At 38.0% G+C, this 19,900-nt stretch overlaps 1 protein-coding gene across 3 annotated transcripts in view; it reads left to right on the top strand.

Annotated features, from left to right (window-relative positions):
• The window catches only part of KLHL4 (kelch like family member 4), a 76,156-nt gene that overhangs the window by 49,498 nt on the left and 6,758 nt on the right, over window positions 1-19,900 (top strand). For 2 of the 3 annotated variants that reach the window (XM_032702239.1, XM_032702237.1), the window contains exons 3-9: window positions 8,703-8,873; window positions 9,297-9,433; window positions 9,950-10,146; window positions 12,950-13,162; window positions 14,135-14,321; window positions 17,568-17,792; window positions 19,642-19,804. In XM_032702239.1, coding sequence (XP_032558130.1) covers window positions 8,703-8,873; window positions 9,297-9,433; window positions 9,950-10,146; window positions 12,950-13,162; window positions 14,135-14,321; window positions 17,568-17,792; window positions 19,642-19,804 — 1,293 coding nt within the window. The remainder of the gene's footprint in view (window positions 1-8,702; window positions 8,874-9,296; window positions 9,434-9,949; window positions 10,147-12,949; window positions 13,163-14,134; window positions 14,322-17,567; window positions 17,793-19,641; window positions 19,805-19,900) is intronic. The other variant, XM_032702238.1, reaches the window with a different exon arrangement.

A 19,900-nucleotide genomic window follows, 5' to 3' on the forward strand; every position in this document is an offset into this window, starting at 1 on the left:
TTTCAGGACTGTCTCACAGGGGTCACTCACAGAAAACTGTCTCCAGTCTGTCCAGCTCATTATTCAGTTTACAGAGAACTCCCTGCAAAGGCAGAAATTCCCTCCTGTGCCATAAGTTACCCTCACCTCCTTCTGTGTGCTGGGACAGAGGCTTAGGATGGACTTTTGATCTTTCTGTCTGAGATACCTGACCCAGTAAAATCCCCCAGCAGTGCAGCCAACACAGTCTCCTGGTAGAGCTTGTCACAGTGGATTTAGGAGCAGTGCAAGACAGATTCCTGGGAAGCTCCAGCCTGGTGATCCTGCAGGAGCCAGGCTGTTCCATCACAACACACTGAATCAGTGAGACAAGCACGGAATGGAACAAAGTTGTAGCTCAGGACTAATTTTTTTCATCTTATTTGTTTTTTCATTCACTGGAAGGATCCCAAATTCACCTATAAACAAAATTTGGGATGGCTTGTTGGTACAGTATGCTGAGAAAGTTGCTCAGCATGAAGCTCCCATGGGATGCCACAAAGCAGGAGAGTTGTGTGTCTCTTATTGCTTCACTCAAATGGAGCTCAGTTACTCGTGAGCTGTTCAAAGTTTCCTTACACTTTTCCACTTGATGTTATGAATGAATCCAAAGCTGAATTTACCACAACTAGTAAAAGAACAAAATCAGGATTGGAGGGACAGCTTGGCCTATTCAGTGGAGCAGGAGAGCTCTGCTGTGTTTATTAACACACTACTGAGCTTTCGTTCTCTATCTGAAATAATTTCCTTATATATTTAAACAAAATGCATCAGGCTGATATGTCACCTTGAAATTTTCACAAGTTGTTTTGAGTCTCTACAGTTCCTAAAACATCTTTTGCTGTTCCCCATATGTCAAGCCATTAAATAAAGGCTGTGATTCCACTTTTACTGGCTACTGCTATGAGAGTTTGTAAATCACTTGATGGTAAAAGCTACAATTTTTTACCTTTTCTAATGAGTAGCTTTCAATTGTAACCATAATTTAAAATAATTTTGGAGGATGAAATAGCTTAAATGTGTAACATCTAGTTTATAGATTTACAGTTTTCTCATCTGTTACTTTTTTATTCTATAAATTGTTGCTGAGGTCCTTTCAGTTTTCCTATATCCCAAGTACTCTCTCTAATGAAAGACCAATTTCTAATGTAGATTACTTGGAGGAAGGACTTGCAATGCAGTAAGTGGTCTGTACACTCATGGCAAGACAGAAAGGTAAAGGTAAAACCCCAGCAAAAAAGGGTCTTGACCCAGAAATAACATAAATACTGTTACAGCTTTGCCTGTTCAATTTAATAATTGAATTTCACATTGAATTTGGAGGGAAAAATCAATTTTATTCAATAAAGAGGTTCTCAGAAGACACTTTTTAGCAAAAGGTGGCAGGAAAGGCTGAGTACCTCTAAAATATTTGATTAGCTCTCAGCATTTCATCTTGCTGGGGGAAACAGAGTCAGTGGCAACACAATAGAACATATGATATTGCACAAAGATTAAATAACTGTTAGTAGTTTCCTACAGCCAGAAGGGAAAACTGTGTCAGAAACTTCCCAAAGGAGAAGGTGGAACATAATAATTTCCACAGAAAGGAGCATCAGTGCTTTCAGACCACCCTTAAAACATTGAGATGGGAACAGATAAGTGTTTACCTTAACTACTTGAAGACTTTTTCCTTTAGATTTGAAATCCTCATTAAGTTTATTAATACCTTCATTCAGATTTTAAATTGTTGGGAGTCACATGACCATAGGATCATAGGAAAATTCGGGCTGGAAGGGATCTCAGGAGGTCTCCAGCCCAACCCCTGCCCAAAGTTCTAATGTAGATTACTTGAAGGAAGGACTTGCAATGCAGTAAGTGGTCTGTACACTCATGGCAAGACAGAAAGGTAAAAACCCCAGCAAAAAAGGGTCTTGACCCAGAAGCAACAGAAATATAGTTCCCAGGTTGCCCTGGGCTTTATCCATTTGGGTCTTGATAACCCTCTAAGGATGGAGATCCTACAACGTGGGAACAGTCTGAGGCATAACTTGCAACATATTTTCACTGAAACAACACAGATTGCAAGCAGCCTAAATAATCAATTCCTTCTTCAGGAGGCAGAAAACCAATCGAAGGGAAGATTTGTGTCTTCTCTCCAGACTAGATATTATAGCATATTATCACATGCTTCATTTAGTTGTTGCTATATTACAACCTCAGCAAAGCTGTAAGACATATTTTATTGAATAAATGCAATGAACTTGCTCTGTTATTTTCTGCAAGATCACATTACAATGCAATTTTGCCTCTCTCCAGCCTAGAATAATGAATACCACTCTAGGAAAAAATCTGTCATAATAATACTATAAACAATATTTTCCACAATTCATATCAGTAACAGACTTTCAGCCTTTATTTTTCTTTTGATTTAGTGTATGACTTTTATTTAGATTTCATGTTTTTATTCCAATTCAATTTCAGTGAGCTGAGGCTGACACAGACCTGGCTCCTTGGAACAGTTATCACTATTATTGGATAAATGCCACTAATGGCATCAAGAATACAAGTTTTACTAAGACATGTTGTCAGAAACAGTGTTAAATACACTTGATATTGTCAAATAAAAGTAGACCTAAAATCCGATCTGTAAAGGTGGCAAAGACAATTCTCCTTCTGTCTTAGAAAGGTGTTGTGGACTCATGAACAGAGGTTTCCTCACTAAAAAATTTCTGTAAGTTGCTGTCTCAAAACTTACTTTTCTGAGCAAGAACAATAGTCGTTCAGTGGATATTAATTCCTGACATTAGCAAATATGCACATGATAACGAATATTCTCAGGGAGGAAAAAAAGTGAAGGTCAGTGACAAAGGGTAAGAAGAAAAGATAAAGCACAATAGTCTTTATAACATTAACAATTCCTTCCAGTAAATTTGGAAGGGCATTCACTGAATTTTGGTTGGATTGTACTGACTTGAAAGAAAATCCCCTCAATTGAACCAGAAATGAATACAAGAGTGTAAGTTATTCAATTATCTTCCCAGACTTATATTTATGTTTTCTGAGACAGAAAACAAGAAGGTAACAATGAGCTGGAGGATACTTTGGTATCAGGTTGTCTGTACCTATGAACACATAGAAATATTTGGTTATAACAGAGGGAAACACAGGGTACGATGACACAAATAGGAGAAGGAAGGAATTGACCACAGATAAAATTATGTAGCAAACAAAACCTGGTAGAATAGAAGACTTCATTTACCTCTCACATGTTCTTTCTACCTGTGAGGCTGAGCAGACCTTTATACATCTCTGTCACTCTTTTCTAATAAATCTGTAATTAGGACAGGGCACACTGGCTGAGTAGGTTGAAAATCACATTTTTCCCCCATTGCAGCAGTGTTTAGCCTTGAATGAGGTACAGATCAGCTGAAACAGGTGAGGAGATATTTTGGAACAAGCCCTTAGAATTTTACATGACTGTGTAAGTGTCACAAAGTAAAACCTGAAGTGGTGCCTTTAGCTGGTGGGGATTACATTTAATGTATCTCTCAAGCTCCCCTTTGTTCCATTTTAGCCAACAGCAGTAAAAGGGGAGAGTATAAAGCAGGTCTTCTTCCCCACAATCTCTCCCATCAGGAATCTTTCTGAAAGGTGCTTAATGAAGTAAGGAACTCAGAGTTAATTGGTTTCATCTGTCAATAGTCAGGCTCGGAGTGAAAACCAAACTTTTTTTGCCATTGGCTTGTATTTTGTTTTCTATGTCCTCGAAATAAAAATGCCACAGGCTCCTATCCAGCATTTAGCCATTATTTTTCATTTTGTACATTTTGACAGCTCCAAATAGTGCTATATCATGCCTTCTGGTCATGTCATTTTTTTTTGTTCTTTAGAAAGATTATCACTGGCTACAAGGAAGTTGAGCAAGAAGTGCTCAGCCTTGCTGAATTTCTACTTCATGACTTTTAATTTTCTTCCAACAGACTTATGTCATACAAATGTGAAATTGGAAATCAAGCACTGCAGTGATGACTGCTGTTACACTGTTGGAATCTCTGCTAACCAAGACAATAAGTATTCCTCAGGGTTTACATTCCTTGCATGGTAAATTCCAGTGTACAATGACTTAATATCGATTCACCACGCCAGACACACAATCTTCTGGCTTCTACAGGAAATGGTTAAATCAGCTGTCAACACATAGTACAATTTCCCACACTCTTTTGGGTCAAAGATTTTTGCCTGTACCCTAAAACCTTCACACTGCAATGAGTAAATAATGGAGACAATTGCAGTAGAAGTGTCAAGGTAGAGTTTGGGACAGTTACTGATGTGGTATAATTTTATCAGCATCAATTAATACAGGTACATCAACTATACCACTGTTTTACCTGTGTTCAGAAATGGCTTCCTAACTGGAATATTTTATCTCTCAGCTAGCTGCTGGTTTGCTCTAACAGATGCTGCAGCTCTATCATTGATGTAGCAAAACAGACTCTCTGAGTCTCCAGCCCCATGATATTGCCCAGCAGACAGAGGGTCAGAGCTCACACAGCTGCACAGACAGAGCTGTCTGTGTGGGGGCTGCACTTTTCTTATATAAGCAAAAAAAATATGAGACAAAAGGAAAATGATGAGTTGCATTGTAAATATCGCTGCACAAACAAACTGAATTGATGAAGCTGCAGTTTTTTCTCAGGCCTTGTCACAGCTAAAGCACAAACAGTGCCCCACAGTGCTGGAGTCACATTGAAGCTTCCAGCTGTGATAAAGTCTGGAGGATGTCTCATGTCCCTCACTGGTACCCATGTGCTGCTGGTGGGATTGGCAGTGCAGAGGAAAGGTGACCCCAACCCCAAATCTTTAAGTGACACCAGTAACTGAAATGTTATTTGACCAAAGTGAATTTCACAAACATCATAGCAGGTTAAAAAGATACATTCAACAAATACCTATTCAACAAATATCCAAGAAGAGAAGTGGTCACTTATGTAAAAACATAAATAATAGCCTTATCAACAAAAACAAAATTAAAACACTCCAACAAATCACTCAGTTTTCATGCCATATTATCCTTCTAAGCTTCCTTATGGTCATGTTTAATTTCTGGTTTTGGCCCCAGTCACACTGAATGAGGCACTTTAGAACATACTGAATTTTAAAAAGGACATGGCAAATAAATGGTATTTATGTTTTATCACGTTCTAATTATATAATGAGGAAATGTGAATTTATCCTTATAGACTGATTAAAGAAGAGTGCTCTGCTGGTTAATGAAGAGTACTTCACAAAGACAGAAGATAAATTTTACATAATTCAGAAACTTAAAGAATTGTAGGCCTGGAATGAATAAAAAAACTTATTACATTAATTCTGACTTAAGAAAACGTGAAATTTTACCTCCTCACACCACAGTTGAGTCCCAGCTTCCTCAGGGTCCAGTGTAATCTCAATTACCTCTCATTTCTTCACCTGTGTTTCATTTAGGTAATTACTCACACACAGGTGGGAGTAGGTCTTGGAAAAGTAAAAATTTGCCTAAAGCTCAGTGAGGCAAAGGCAAATAGGTCTCTCTGAATTTAAATGCGTTGCTCTCATATATCCATGTAACAACTAAACTCTGTTTCTATCATATGATTTTCTGTAATAAAGCTATGGAGCAGCATCAGGAGCAGGATTTGCCTGCAATTCTTTCAGCACTTTGTCTGCCTTTGGAAGTGAATCCCTGAGAAATTTCAAGCATGGATAAACAAGTTATTCATCCCTCTTATATTTGTTACACTTAAAACATGCCATCCCAGCTCGATTTTGAAAATGTCATGTGAAATAGTGTCAGGAGCCATCCAAAAGGCGAGATGACTTTTGACAACTCCTTTTTTTTTCCCAGTAAGCTTTGGTATTTTGTATAAAAAACCCCTACAATGTTCTGACATGATTCATTCTGACCAGCCATGCTGGCTAGTATTTATGTCCCTCTTATCATCTAGATGCTTAATGTTTTTTGAGTATCCCTTCAAGTTTTCAGTTTATATCATCTGTTTCAAAAATCCATGTTGCTTTTTAAAAATGGGACTGTATCCTTCACAAATCCTTACAGGAGAACTCTGAAATTATTTCACTTGGCTCTCTACCTAAAATGAAATTCTTAGAACTTGGCTACTTTGGAATAATTTAAATGTAGATTTCTCTCTCTAGGCTAAACCACGTTTTAAGCCATTATTGCCAATGCTGATGGTGTTATCTCCATGTCCTAGTGAACACTAATGCAAAAATGACATTAAGAAATTTGGGTTCCTGATTCTTCAAAGCAGTTAATTGATAATTTTTCCTCCTGGCTGTGTGGTAAACTAATTCTTTGGTCATCGTACCGCTAATGCACTGTAGGAAACTTTTATTCTTCAGATTTATTCAGATTTTGTTTGTCCAAACATATTTCATAGAAACAGACATTTCTCTACCTGCCACACGATTCCTTTCTGAGTAGGAAACCTTGAGTTCTCTCAACGTGTCATTCCCAGCACATTAATTAATCCATCCCACACAGAACAGGATCTGACAGGCAAAGGGATTCCTACCTGCCCACTTGGAGCTCCCTTGCCTGTCTTCGTGCTACATCCACTAATAAAATTCAGCATAAAAACTCAAGGATACATTTCCTGGCTTCTTCCTTTAAGATACTTTAATCTCTGACTTCTTTAGTTCACCGGTACCCACTACTACATTCTGAAGGTCAATATTTGAGTTTGACAGTCACACACTAAGGAGAATAAATATTTATCTTTGAATTTAATTTTCCCCTTCCATAATATATTTTACCTACCATTTTGAACCAGCTGCTGAAGATAAACCAGCAATTATAATATAAATATTTATTAATATTAATTGAGCACTTTCTTTTGCTCCCAGTATTTTTCAGTCTCTGAAGACCATTGCCTTTGAAATAATTAATTATATTGGTGGTATTTCTGCTGTAGTTAAATGTGACTCTACAAAACATGTGAAAAAAGTACCCAGGACTAAATGAAATAATTAAACTTTCAGGCCCCTGAAAACGATTCTCTAATCACAAATATATACAGACTATTGGGAATTATTGATTTCACACAACTAGTCCTGTCTAGTTGCAATAGGGATGGTTATTATTTTAGTTGATTTCTGCAAACATCAAGGCTTAGATACAACACTTAGGAGCGGATATAATGAATCTGAAAGAGATATTTTTTAGAAAAATAATTTTCTGAGAATCATTACAGAAAACTTGAGAGAAAAATAGCAAAACAAGAATGTTATAGAGTATGAATTTGGTGTCAAGTAGCTGATGCAAAACTAATGAGCATATAATCCAATTTTGCAGCTTCTTCATTTTCAATGAAGCATTGAAGGAAAACAAATAAGAAAGTAGAGTCATTAAACACACTGAGACAAATTAATTTTTGTAAGCCATAAACTACAAAGGAAACACATTATAGGTGAACTTGGTTTGCCCCTCTTTCTTTAAAAATAAAGTAAAATAAAATGGGTTTGAAATTGCTAATAAAGAGCTTCACAAGAAAGACAGTGAGTTTCTAGCTCTGATTTGGTCTATCTTAATGTATTTGTCATTAAAAGTATAATACTGATTCAACCTGATTTACCCCTTTTATTTACCATTTTTTTTCTCTGTTTTCTGAACTAGATGTTCAATTGTGGATATAATCCAATATTCTGCTAAATTTAATACATTAATTTCATTAAGAGATCTTTTCTAATCACTTATGAATTTGCATTTACAGTATCAAAGACAACCAGGAAATTTAGTCAACCTGCTACCATTATTTCCTAGTTGGGCTTGGAAATTTAAAAAATACAAGTGCTTCACATTTGAATTAAAAACAATATTAAACTGACAACATGTTTTTCTAAATAATCTTTAACTAAAATAGTGTTGAATATTGCAGAATTTTCAAGATGTGTGGTATACATTTATATAAAAAATGCATTATTTACAAAAACCAGATCAATAGAAAAAGAAATATTTTTCTAAGAGAATGTCAAAAAGATGTTTCATTGTGCAACCTGATCCATATTAAAAGGTAGTAAGGAATCATGTTTGGAAAAAAATAACATAAGTATTTATAAATGGAAGAGCTAACAGAATTCTGGAGTGGGAGGAATATATTTATATTGCACATTTCCACGAAAGGCAGAGAACTTTGTCTTCATTATTTACATTCAGATACTAAAGGCCATACAATGAACTGATTCCACCAACCTTTAGTTTGGTGATTTGTCTAGAATTATATGCTCCTCCTGAAATTATCTTTAGATTCATTGTTATTTAGTGATGTAATTTAATGCACAAAGTAAGTAGAGAAAGAGAAATAAGACCCAAGGACATGTAATATCCAATATTTCCTACCAAAAGATATTTTAGCTTTTAGTACCACAGGAAAATAGGTTTGGTTTGTGAATGATCATTGATGCAAAACTGTTAAAATAAGTCAGTGGAACAACCTACTACAGATAAGTGTAGTAAAGTACAGTTTATGTGCAGCCTTAGGAATGAAAACTTCTAGGCATGAAGCAGAAAAAGGTGGAAGAAGGCACGGCAAGACCAGAATCACCAGTGCTTTATAATTGTAATGATTTCTGTGCTGCCTTTTGAACAAAAGTCAAGGCAATGAGCCTTTTTATAGTTCTGCACTCACGGCCTCTGTCCCTGGCAGGCTGTCCACGACCAGCAGCTCCCTGGGAATGACCTCCAATGGCTCCGATGAGTATTTCCAGTGCACGAACCACGCCGAGCAAACGTTCCGCAAGATGGAGAGTTACCTGCAGCAGAAGCAGCTCTGTGACGTGCTGCTCATCGCCGGCAACCAGAAGATTCCAGCTCACAGGTGGGTGGTGTGGCTTCATGATATCTCCAGCTTATGCCTTCCCTGCTTAGCTATGAGTGAACAGTTGCTATAATTAGGACGTCAACTAGTGTGGAATAATCTGATGTAATCAACGTTTCATACCTCTTACTTTCAATAGAAAGAAACTCAAGTACAAACCGCTGGCATTGTCTGTCTTCCCTTCTTGCTGCTGTCACACTACAGCAAGATCAGTGAAGAAAATCTGCCTGAACAAGCACTTTGGGAGAAAATTAGATTACTAATTACTCTCTTAACTTTATTACTTGCTGCTATAAGACTTGAATACTACGCTAAATATAATGTTTCTATTGCACGCACTATTTATGACATAACAACACTGAATTTTCTGCCTGCTATTGAGATTAGGATGTCATTTGCTGTCCCAAACTGCTCTATTTTCAGGCTGGTTCTCAGTGCAGTGTCTGATTACTTTGCTGCCATGTTCACTAATGATGTGAGAGAAGCAAAGCAGGAGGAGATCAAGATGGAGGGAGTGGATCCCGAGGCACTGAAAGCTCTGGTGCGCTATGCCTACACAGGTAATTCTGCCTCCCTCACTGGGATCTCCCAGCTTCTGGTTCTGGAGTTATACAAACTTATTACATATATTTTTTTTAATTAATATACGAATTTTCATAGAATAGTTTGGGTTGGAAGGGACCTTAAAGATCATCTGGTTCCAATGCTGTGCTGTGGGCAGGAACAGCCTCTACTAGATCAGTTTACTCAGAGCCCCATTTTGGGAAAGGTTTTTCTCTAATCACACCTTTATTTTTTATTTACTTAGGTTTTTTTTCAACCAAATCAGATCTAACACTGTTAAAATTCCAACAAAACGGTTCCAATTGCTGTATTCAAAATCCACCAAATCCTGTAAGTCTGTTAAAACATATGTTTAGAGAATCCTTCAGCAAGAAAGGAAAATGAATTTGTGAACCACAGGACATTTCTTTCCAGAGAAGGACTGGGGAGAGACAAACTTTCAAATAATGAAAATACAAGGAAAATGACTTAACATTTTAACATTTTTTTTTTCCTGTATGGAAACTGCACAGGTATCCTGGAGCTAAAAGAAGACACTATAGAAAGTTTGCTGTCTGCAGCGTGCCTTCTCCAGCTCTCCCAGGTTATTGAGGTGTGCTGCAACTTCCTCATGAAGCAGCTCCATCCTTCCAACTGCCTGGGGATTCGCTCCTTTGGAGATGCCCAGGGCTGCACGGAGCTCCTGAAGGTGGCACACACATACACTATGGTAAGGGGAACAAGCTGGTTGCTTTCCAATTATAATTAGGGAAAGAAATATTCACTTCTGTTGTTTCCCTTTTCAAAATTTTGCCCTGTAGAAAGACATACTTAGTGAACTTTAATTTGCAGTGTGAGTGGTACCTATTTCTGCCAAAAAATGTAACAGGGGCCTTAACACGGCTATTTTCTAGAGTCAAACAGCAATGGGCCATTCTTACGCTCTTTATTCCACACAAAGAAAATTCTAAAGCTGATTTTAAGGTGAGACAGTCAAAATAAAGAATGTATTGGAAAGATTTGGAGTGCTAAAAAGCAGCACATCCTTGACTGGAACATAATCCTCCTCTGGCTCAAAGCAAGAAATGAATATTCAGAGTGTGGGAAACAGAAAAGCGAGATAACTTGCTGTGAAACCAAATCGAGGGATAAATATTCAGGGCAACAAGATGTGCTATCACAGCTTCAAACACAAGAAGAATAGCAACTGCTACAGCTAAGTAGATATAAAAAGAACTACTTGTTAGGAGACACATGGCAGCTTTATGCTTGAAATATTAGTGTAGTATGTCAAAACAAGTTTAGAGGCTTCATAATGTGCAATGCTCTCCAGCAAGAGATTGTACACGTCCACATGCTGCAGTAAGTGAAAGTGGTGTGTGGGGATTGAGGGCACTGCTTGTCCTCTTTCCTGTCACAGTAATGAATGGTTTGTTTAGCAGCAATCTACCCTCTTTTTATATTTTAAAACTTGAGAAACACCGTTTAAGATAGATGTTCACTCAGCCTGTCCATAACAGTGTTGTCCTTGCAGCTCCACACCTTTTCATACCAGCCAAAATCAGAAACTTTCCCCCTTTACTGTTACCTCTCTTCCTCCAGCAGCCCCAGCACGAGTGTCAGCTGTAAGCATTTAAAATTGATGGGTCAGATTTCTGCAAAGCTGAAATAAAATCATATGCTTAGACTTAACAACCTAATAACTTAATAAGAGATCCTTTTTTGTTCCTATTTTTTTTAACCCTTTGGATCCTCCAGTCTTTCCCGGGAGTCAAACCTTTACTATTCTCTGAAACAGGGTGTCACAGAAATGACAGCTGGGTCTGTAAGAACTCTCTAGTATGAAGGATCAGGATGAATCTGTGATACTCAGCAGCACTGTGCATAAGCTTTATACTACTTCTTCCTGAAATCAACTTCTACCACCTCTAGAATCACCTCCTGCACCTTTCATGCAACACAGACCAAGAATGCTGCCATGAAACAGGACCTTGTGTGCCATAAGCTCACCTACCAAGTTTGCAGCTCCTGACAGCTTAGAGACAGAAAAGGAAATCTGCACCTCTGAAATAAATGTAAAGAAAATTTTCTTTCAAACCCTTGAAGTGAAATTACAAACAACTTTGGAGAATAAGAGATCATAATGCATAAACACACAAGTGTTGTGGAGGAGGATAAATAAAACATTCTGTTTTGTCTCATGTCAACCTCAACCACTTGAAAATGTGTACCTTAGGGAAATTTGTACTGTAAATATAGAGACTGGTACATTTTTAGAAGACGATGAGCTATAAACACCAGACCCATTCAACAAAACCAGACACAGTGGAGACCTTCCCCTTCAACCACTTTGACCACTGATGCAAAGTATTAACAGTTTCCTGCCTGGTCTCTTTTTGTGCAGATAGAGCTGGTTCTGATAAACATCTTGTGCTATATTTGTAACTAAGAATGGACTGGCCTTCCTGTCCCTATTCTCTGAATGTCACAAAATATTAAAGCAGGATATGCACAGCAGAGCAAAGTTGACATCTCCTTTAATCGCCTCTGTATTTACATCCTTGAAGAGATACAGGAAGCAAAGAAACCACTGAAAACAAACAGCACATTATCAATTACTAAAATTTCTTCACCTGCCCTATTTCAATCTGGTTTCCAAAGAAGATATATTAATTCCAGGCACAGAAATTGAAATTATATTTGAAATGCAGACATGAGTTACTATATGCATTTTTTTGCAAGTAGCTTAAACCCCCATCTCTCTTCACCAAATTTCTTTTTTGCCTTTGGAACTAGAAAAGCAAGCACACTTAATAAATGTTAATATCAACTCTAATATTGTTGTTACTCAACTCTACAATATACTATTTTTATGAAAAATAATTATTTGAAAACTCTGGGGATTAAATACACATGGCCATTTCTGGAGCTGGTGACTTTTATCATAGCAGTAGCTAAGAGAGCTCTTTGTTGGGACTTTTCCAACTTTTTTTGCTCAAATAGTACTCTTAGAACAGCAAGTTGAATTTCCTTTGCTGTATTTTCTGCCACTAAGAGCAGATCTTGCAGTCAACAGCTGGTACAGCTCATTCCAAAGGTATTGGAAGGTTTCAGTGTAATTGGCCCAAACCCTTTTAATCTCTAACAGAGGGTACACAGTTCTTTGAATGCCCACTTGGCATTAATTAGTAAAATAGACATTAAATGTTCAAAAGCTGCACATTAAGATCATATTGATGGACAAACCTACCAGTGGCAAATCCCTAAGCCAGGACACAATGACAAGAAACCTGATAAACACAACTATAGCATGGTAGTGTGGAAATGAACATTACTCTTCAGTTCTGCAAGAGTAAGGCAGCAAAAAGCAACTAAAATCTCCCTTAAATGGTAGAAGGACATTTATATATTGCACTTCCCTATACTGTGAAATGGAACAGGAATGAAATATATGCAAAGCCTACATTATCTTAGAAGAAGCTATTTCTGTGTGTGAAAATCATCAGTGCATTGAAATCTTCTTCTATTTTTAGGAGCACTTCATAGAAGTAATAAAAAACCAGGAATTTCTTTTGCTCCCAGCTAATGAAATTGCAAAGCTCTTGTCTAGTGATGACATCAATGTGCCAGATGAAGAAGCCATATTCCAGGCACTGATGATGTGGGTGAGGCACGACTTGGAAAACCGGCAACGAGACCTGGGAATGCTTCTTTCCTACATTAGACTGCCCCTGCTTCCACCCCAGGTATGAACATGAAGGGCTGGAGTTTTTTGGTGGCCTTTTTCTTCTCTTTTTTTTTTTTTTTTTTAAACTGCATAATCTATATATTTATTATTTTTAAACACAGGTAAAGAGAAATCCCACAATGCCAGTGTAATTACTCGGCTCAGAATTACCTCTAAAAAATGTCAGTGTATTCCAAAAGCAGTTTTTCTTTGCTGGGTAGCAATGGTAATAGTTTTCTTCTAATAACACAGTGACTTAAATACCATGCAAAGATAACTATTTAGATTTATCAAACTGCAGGACAAATAAAACCCACTGCTTATTTTTTTATTGCCATAGAAAGTGCCAATACAAATATAAAAGGGCCTAAATTATTACTGACTACTCTGAGCACTGACATTACTTGTCCCTTCAGACTGAAAGAAACATTTCAGCAATAAGTTCCAGAGATGGACATCCTGTTTTAGGTGTCACTAAAGTATCTGTGTCATAGAAGAATTTTTATATCTCATCAGGAAGACATCCAGGAATATCAAGACTGTCAGTAAGGTCACTACAGCCACTTTATGAATCTCCATGACTGGAGAAAGGAGGAATGGTTGGACTGAAGCTGCAAATATTCTACTTTGGATAAAGTAAAAAAGTACTATACACGCTTAATTTTAAATACAAATAGTATCTTCTAATATTCATAGAGATGTCCAGCACTCTGTGTCAGACTTGGTTCTCACATCAAGACGAGTTCTGCATTCAGAGCGTCCAGTACTACATTTGCAATTTTAACTCTTTTTAAAAGTTAAAAGAGGTAGGAAAAAATTAAACAAAGACATCATATTCAAAGACCTTTCCCCTCCATCTTTATATAGTTTTGCTTCATTAAAAGTGATGAACTTAAAATGAGTATTTCAAGCTACCAATACTTTTATTACTGAAATACATACAATTTTAACGATTTAATCTATGTCAAGATCCTCACTTTTCACCCCTTAGTTACTGGCCGATCTAGAAAACAGTCCAATGTTTGCAGACGACCTTGAGTGTCAGAAACTTCTCATGGAGGCCATGAAGTACCATCTGCTGCCAGAAAGACGGTCCATGATGCAGAGTCCTCGCACCAAACCTAGAAAATCTACCGTGGGTGCACTCTATGCTGTGGGAGGTATGGATGCCACTAAAGGTAAGTTCAGGACTTAGTGTCATTGTATTAATTAACTGTATTACAGACATCCAGAGAATATATGACAATTGTTTGAATATTTCTCTTCATGAAACAGCAATTTAGGGACGGAAAAGAGGAAAAAGCAAATCACAAAACAGCATCTTTAGTATTAGAAGTTCTTTCTCCTTGCAAGAATCTGAAGTTCGTAGATAATATATATATATATATCTTCAAGTGCAGACTAGAGAAGTCTGATTCAGATAGTGATTTTTAAATAAAGTTTTGTAGGAATTTGTGCATATAGTTGACTTTATGAATCAGAAGAAAAATTAGATATTTCAAGATGAATTTAATGCTGAACCCTGTGGTCTATTTTTTGACAAAGTTAAAAGGCTGGAAAAACTTTTAAAGAAGAAAAAAAATAAAACCAATAAACACAACTAAACTACAGAGAACTCAGCTAATGCTTATCAATCCTTATTATAAAATTTAAGATGGAAAGACTTGCATTTTTCATGAGTGCAACAATATTTACAGCTTTTCTTCAAGTCTGCATACACAGATTTTTTTCAGGTTTGTAGTTGAAAGGTAAATATCATAATTGTATTCCAGTTTTTATGATTTGATTTTCACAACTGCAATCAGGTTACAGCTTTACACATTGCACTATTCTCTTTAGAAGGCAGAATATTAAATCATCTTCTCCAGGAACCTTAACTTCAAACCCAGAGCTTGGAGCCAGAGACCTGTAATTAGTTTAAAGTCTTGCAGCTTGCTGAACAGTATTACTTTTAGCTGTGTGAGTTCACTTTTAATAGAATCACAAAGAAGTTAATCCATTTCATGGTTTGCAAAAAGCTGCTGACGACTGGTTTTTCCCATCTGAGATCTTGCAGAGCTGCCTCACTATCTCCATGCAATCAAATAAAGTGTGAAATACACATTCAAAACCACCACAACAGAAAAACACTAATTCCTGGGACAATTTAGCAAAATGAAGTTAACTGGAGCAATTAGTGGAGATTCATTAGTGATACTGAGTATTTAGGAATAAAACAACCATGAATTCAAAGTAATCTTTAAGCTAAATTCTACCAAAATAAGAGTAATATTTTCTAATGGGCTTTTCTTAGTTAAGGTTGTGCAAAAAAAGGGCTATTTCAGTCAACATCTGCCCTTCCTCTTGGTGCCTCTTTTACTCCTTACCTTGGAATAAAGCCAATTGTTTGAACTTTTGCCTTTTGATGGGTAGGATGAACAGCACTTCCTCTCCTCCCTGCTGTCCTCTGCAGCTCTGACTCACACTTTGAGCCTGTCCTGGATTGTAAGATAGAGGAAACAGCGGCTAAAGAGACCGAGATGCTCTGGAAAAACAGCTCTGAGGAGGAGCAACTTCCACCTGTGGCAATAACACGCTGTCTGTGATAAAGGCAGACACACCAGGTTGGGTGTTCCAGGCAATGCCAGGCTTTGTGCTTATCTCAGGTGGTATGTGAAGTCAAATCTCAAATTCAAATGATCAAAAGAAGATCAAAGAGCTACTTTTGGGCTGGAATTTTGAAAAATGTGGATGTGCCTGAACCACATTAAGTTTTGAAACTTTCAAATCTTTCAGCCTCCGTAAAATTTACAGCCCACAGGGTATGTCTGAACACATTTATACCTTACTGCATTTCTCCTGTTTTTGAGTTAGTGTGTGAGATATTTCCTTTGAAGTGGAGAACTTTGGGGCACTCTCACATTAGCATAGAATAAATGAGAAGGAATCAAAGCGAAGAGGAGCAAACAGACTAACAAGATGGAAAGAACAGTCAAAGAAATCCAGCAGCTCAGAATAAAAGATGACAGGAAAGGGGGAAAAGTAGAACTTTCTTTTATTGCAGATGGAATTGGTAGTTTCTTTTCCAGTTTATGCATGTGCAAAAGCATGTAGAAGAGAGAAAAGATATCATGAAATATCAGATATTTATGGAGTTTAGCAAGTGATCTCTGACAGATCTCTAAACCAAACACTACCTTTTTTTTTTTTTTTCCAGCCTTATTACATGGTTGTTTTGTTGTTGTAAATAGTTTCTTAGTCACTAATTGCCTACTGTTATCTTCAAAATACTACTTCTCTAGTCTCAAATCCCAGTCAAAGAACAGGAAATCAGAAAACCTATTTTCCTTGTCTGGTTGCCTTTGGTTGAGCTGAATTTGAGCTCCAGGGTGCACTGGATGTGCCACTGGGAATTGCCTCTCGTCCCTGGGATCTGACTCAGCCCTGTCCCTGCTGGGCTCTCTCAGCTCTCAGAGGAGCAGTTACAGCTGCTGGGTGATGATGGGAGCCAGTGCATGGGAAAGCATCAGTTCTGAATGGCAGGGACCTGGTGCCTTGTGAAGGCATTACTAGAAGTTCAGTGACCTGAAGAAATGGAAAATACAGCTTATATGTTACAGCAGACAAGCAGCTACTGCAGGGCTGCTGCAAAGGGGAACCTCAGGGAGGACACCTGTGGGAACAACACACGTACCTGCACCCAGCTCTGCCTGACTCCATCAGGAAAGGGAAAATACCCAACCCATTACTGAAGATGCATGTCCAGTTCCTCAGATAGACAGATACAAACCTTTTCTGGTTTGGAGATCATAGAATCACAGAATAGTTTGAGTTGGAAGGGACCTTGAAGATCATCCAGTTCCAACCTCCTGCCATGGGGAGGGACACCTTCCACTAGACCAGGGCCCCATTCAACCTGGCCTTAAATACCCTAAGGAACGGGTAATCCACAACTTCCCTGGGACACCTGTTCCAGTGTCTTGCCACCCTCATAGTAAAGAGCTTTTTCCTGATATCTAATCCTAATATCAGTAATGGTTTAGGCACAAATGTGGTTAAAGAATAGACTGTTGTGAGGTACCATATTCATAAAGAATATTAAAAAAATCCCAAATCCAAATCACAAAATCCCTACTCTCATTATATTTAAATGAATAACAGATTTAACTTATCTCTGAAATTTTCAATGCTACAAAAAAATTGCCATAACTTAATTCTGCATCTTCTTGCCCCAGCATACTCTCATAGATTTTCCCATCTTGTGTGCATGCAATTAATTCTTCTTCCTCACTAGATTCACATGAGAACTGAAGTTCCCAGGGAGTGACAGTAAAATTCCACACACAGCATTTCCATATTTTATAATTTAATCATATTTTGTGTTGCACTGACTGCTGGGTACAGCTCCCCTCATGGCTATCCCATAATACTTTTATCTCCAACAGGTACCACTACCATTGAGAAATACGACCTCAGGACTAACAGCTGGATACAAATTGGCACCATGAACGGCAGACGGCTGCAGTTCGGGGTGGCAGTGATTGACAACAAGCTCTATATCGTGGGAGGGAGAGATGGGCTGAAAACTTCCAACATTGTGGAATGTTTCAACCCTGTCACCAAAGCTTGGACTATAATGCCTCCCATGTCCACACACAGGCACGGCCTAGGTAGGAGGTGCTCTTTGCAAGTGCCTTACAGTGCACGTACAAATGAATTTTGGTTGACACAAATGCTGCTGAGGTAACTTTTTAAAGCCTTGAATAACATGCAGAAATATTTGTAGAAGATATTTTTCAAAGGCAGAGCTGTCTATTATCATAATTTTACGACAGCGATATTAATTAACTGGAACTGGTTTTCCAGAGTTAATTTTGCTTGTAGAAAAGTCCAAAAGATAAACAATAATGAAAATAATCAGCTCTTCACATGATTTAATGGTCAAGAGATACATTTACAATACAATAACAACCTGATTTTAATAATTTTTTCAATTATGACTTGAGGTAAGCCCATAGGTACCAAGGACCTCTGTAATTCAGGTCAGGGCATTGCCCACGCTGAAGAAAACATTGAAGCATGGAAATAAGTATGACTTCTCCAGTTTTAATGTTGTAATTACAAGAAGTTTTACAGAGCTCTGCCATGGCTTAGTATCTGTGGGTCTTTAGTGCACAATAATCCTTATTATGATTCAGAATGAAGAAATACTATGAATATGAAATCTAGAATTTATTTCTGGAACCATAAAAAATAAGGCAAGTTTACAGTTGAGGAGACTAATGGAGGGAATATGATGATTTCTGAAGGATTTATGTATCACAGTTCTTATGAAAAAGCTGGGTTCTTTTAAGTTTACAGAAATCATTGATAAGTTCAAGTGACATGGCATATTTTCATGAATAATAGAGAAGGATTGACCTAGAATTATTTGGTCACCCTTGTGGCCTACATCACCTTCTGCACTTCTTGGTGGGGTAAGTGTAGTGTAGGGTTCTTAACAGCTAGTCCACAAAATTTATAAAACCAAATACTAGTAGGTAGCAAAGGGAAAGAAGACAAAACAGATTAAATAATTTTCACTGAAGTCTTTACAATTACCAACTTCAGGGACAAAATTCTACTCAACAAGTGGGTCAGGGCAGTAAATTTGAGTGTCCAAAGCTTGGCTTCTCTTTGTGCATCAGCCTGGTTTGCAAAGCTCCCTCGCACTCACAGCCCCTATTAACTTCAGTGTGATTCTGGGGAGAGTTAGAGCTTTTGAAAAAAATCAGGACATGTATATTTAGGCCTGAAAGACAGATTTAGAAAACTTTTAAGCAGCCAGACTCCAACATTTTGCCTCACCTAACAAAGGGAACAAACAGCAGGGCAGCAGCAGCAGCTCCCAAAGGGGAGGCACCAGAGCCCTTCTCTCTGGAGAAGCATAATGGCACAGGATATGTCCACACAGAGCTTTGCAGACACAGCCAAGTTCACTCTCCTGGGCCTCAGGGACAGCAGACACCAATCAGCTCTTATCCAAAAGTGTGCTCCCCTTAAAGGCATTAATGTGTTATGGGCCTTTAGCTGGCAAGGACAGCCAGCCATCCACCCACTCAGGCTTTGTGCTGGCAGGACTACAGAGCTTCAGCAGGCTCAGAATTAGGACAAGTCATTGGTTTTGGGTGTATTTTTCATTGCCTGACTCCAATTTTGCCTTTCTTTAAATGAATAGCATGGTTTCTCATTTAGAGTCTCAAATTTGTTTCAGAACAAGGTCAGCAGAAGCAAAAGAGATAGAAGTCCAAGAGAACATCAGAACTAAAGCAGCTTTCCTCTAATCTTTTGGCAAAAGATAATGGTTATTTAGAAAACACGAAGTATTTTATCTTTGTTTATTCTGCCAAATGAAAAGGCAGCTTTCAGATAGTTTAATACCAGCTGCAGTTGCTTATCTGCACGCAGGGGATTGAAGTATGAAGACACTATTGGTCACTGAAATTACGAGATAACTTGTCCCCAATTCTATCTTTCAAGGAGTAGCAATGCTTGAAGGACCAATGTATGCTGTTGGTGGCCACGATGGGTGGAGTTACCTCAACACTGTGGAGCGATGGGACCCCCAGGCACGGCAGTGGAATTACGTGGCCAGCATGTCGACCCCCAGGAGCACCGTGGGGGTTGCAGCCTTAAACAGCAAGTATGTCAACAGGAAAACCTCTCTTTGCATTTTCACTTGCTTCCTTCCTTGGAAATACAGTCTCTTCAATTTGCTTTTCCATCTTCTAGTAATTAA

This window comes from Chiroxiphia lanceolata, chromosome 14 (assembly GCF_009829145.1).
Source record: "Chiroxiphia lanceolata isolate bChiLan1 chromosome 14, bChiLan1.pri, whole genome shotgun sequence".
Lineage (NCBI taxonomy): Eukaryota > Metazoa > Chordata > Aves > Passeriformes > Pipridae > Chiroxiphia > Chiroxiphia lanceolata.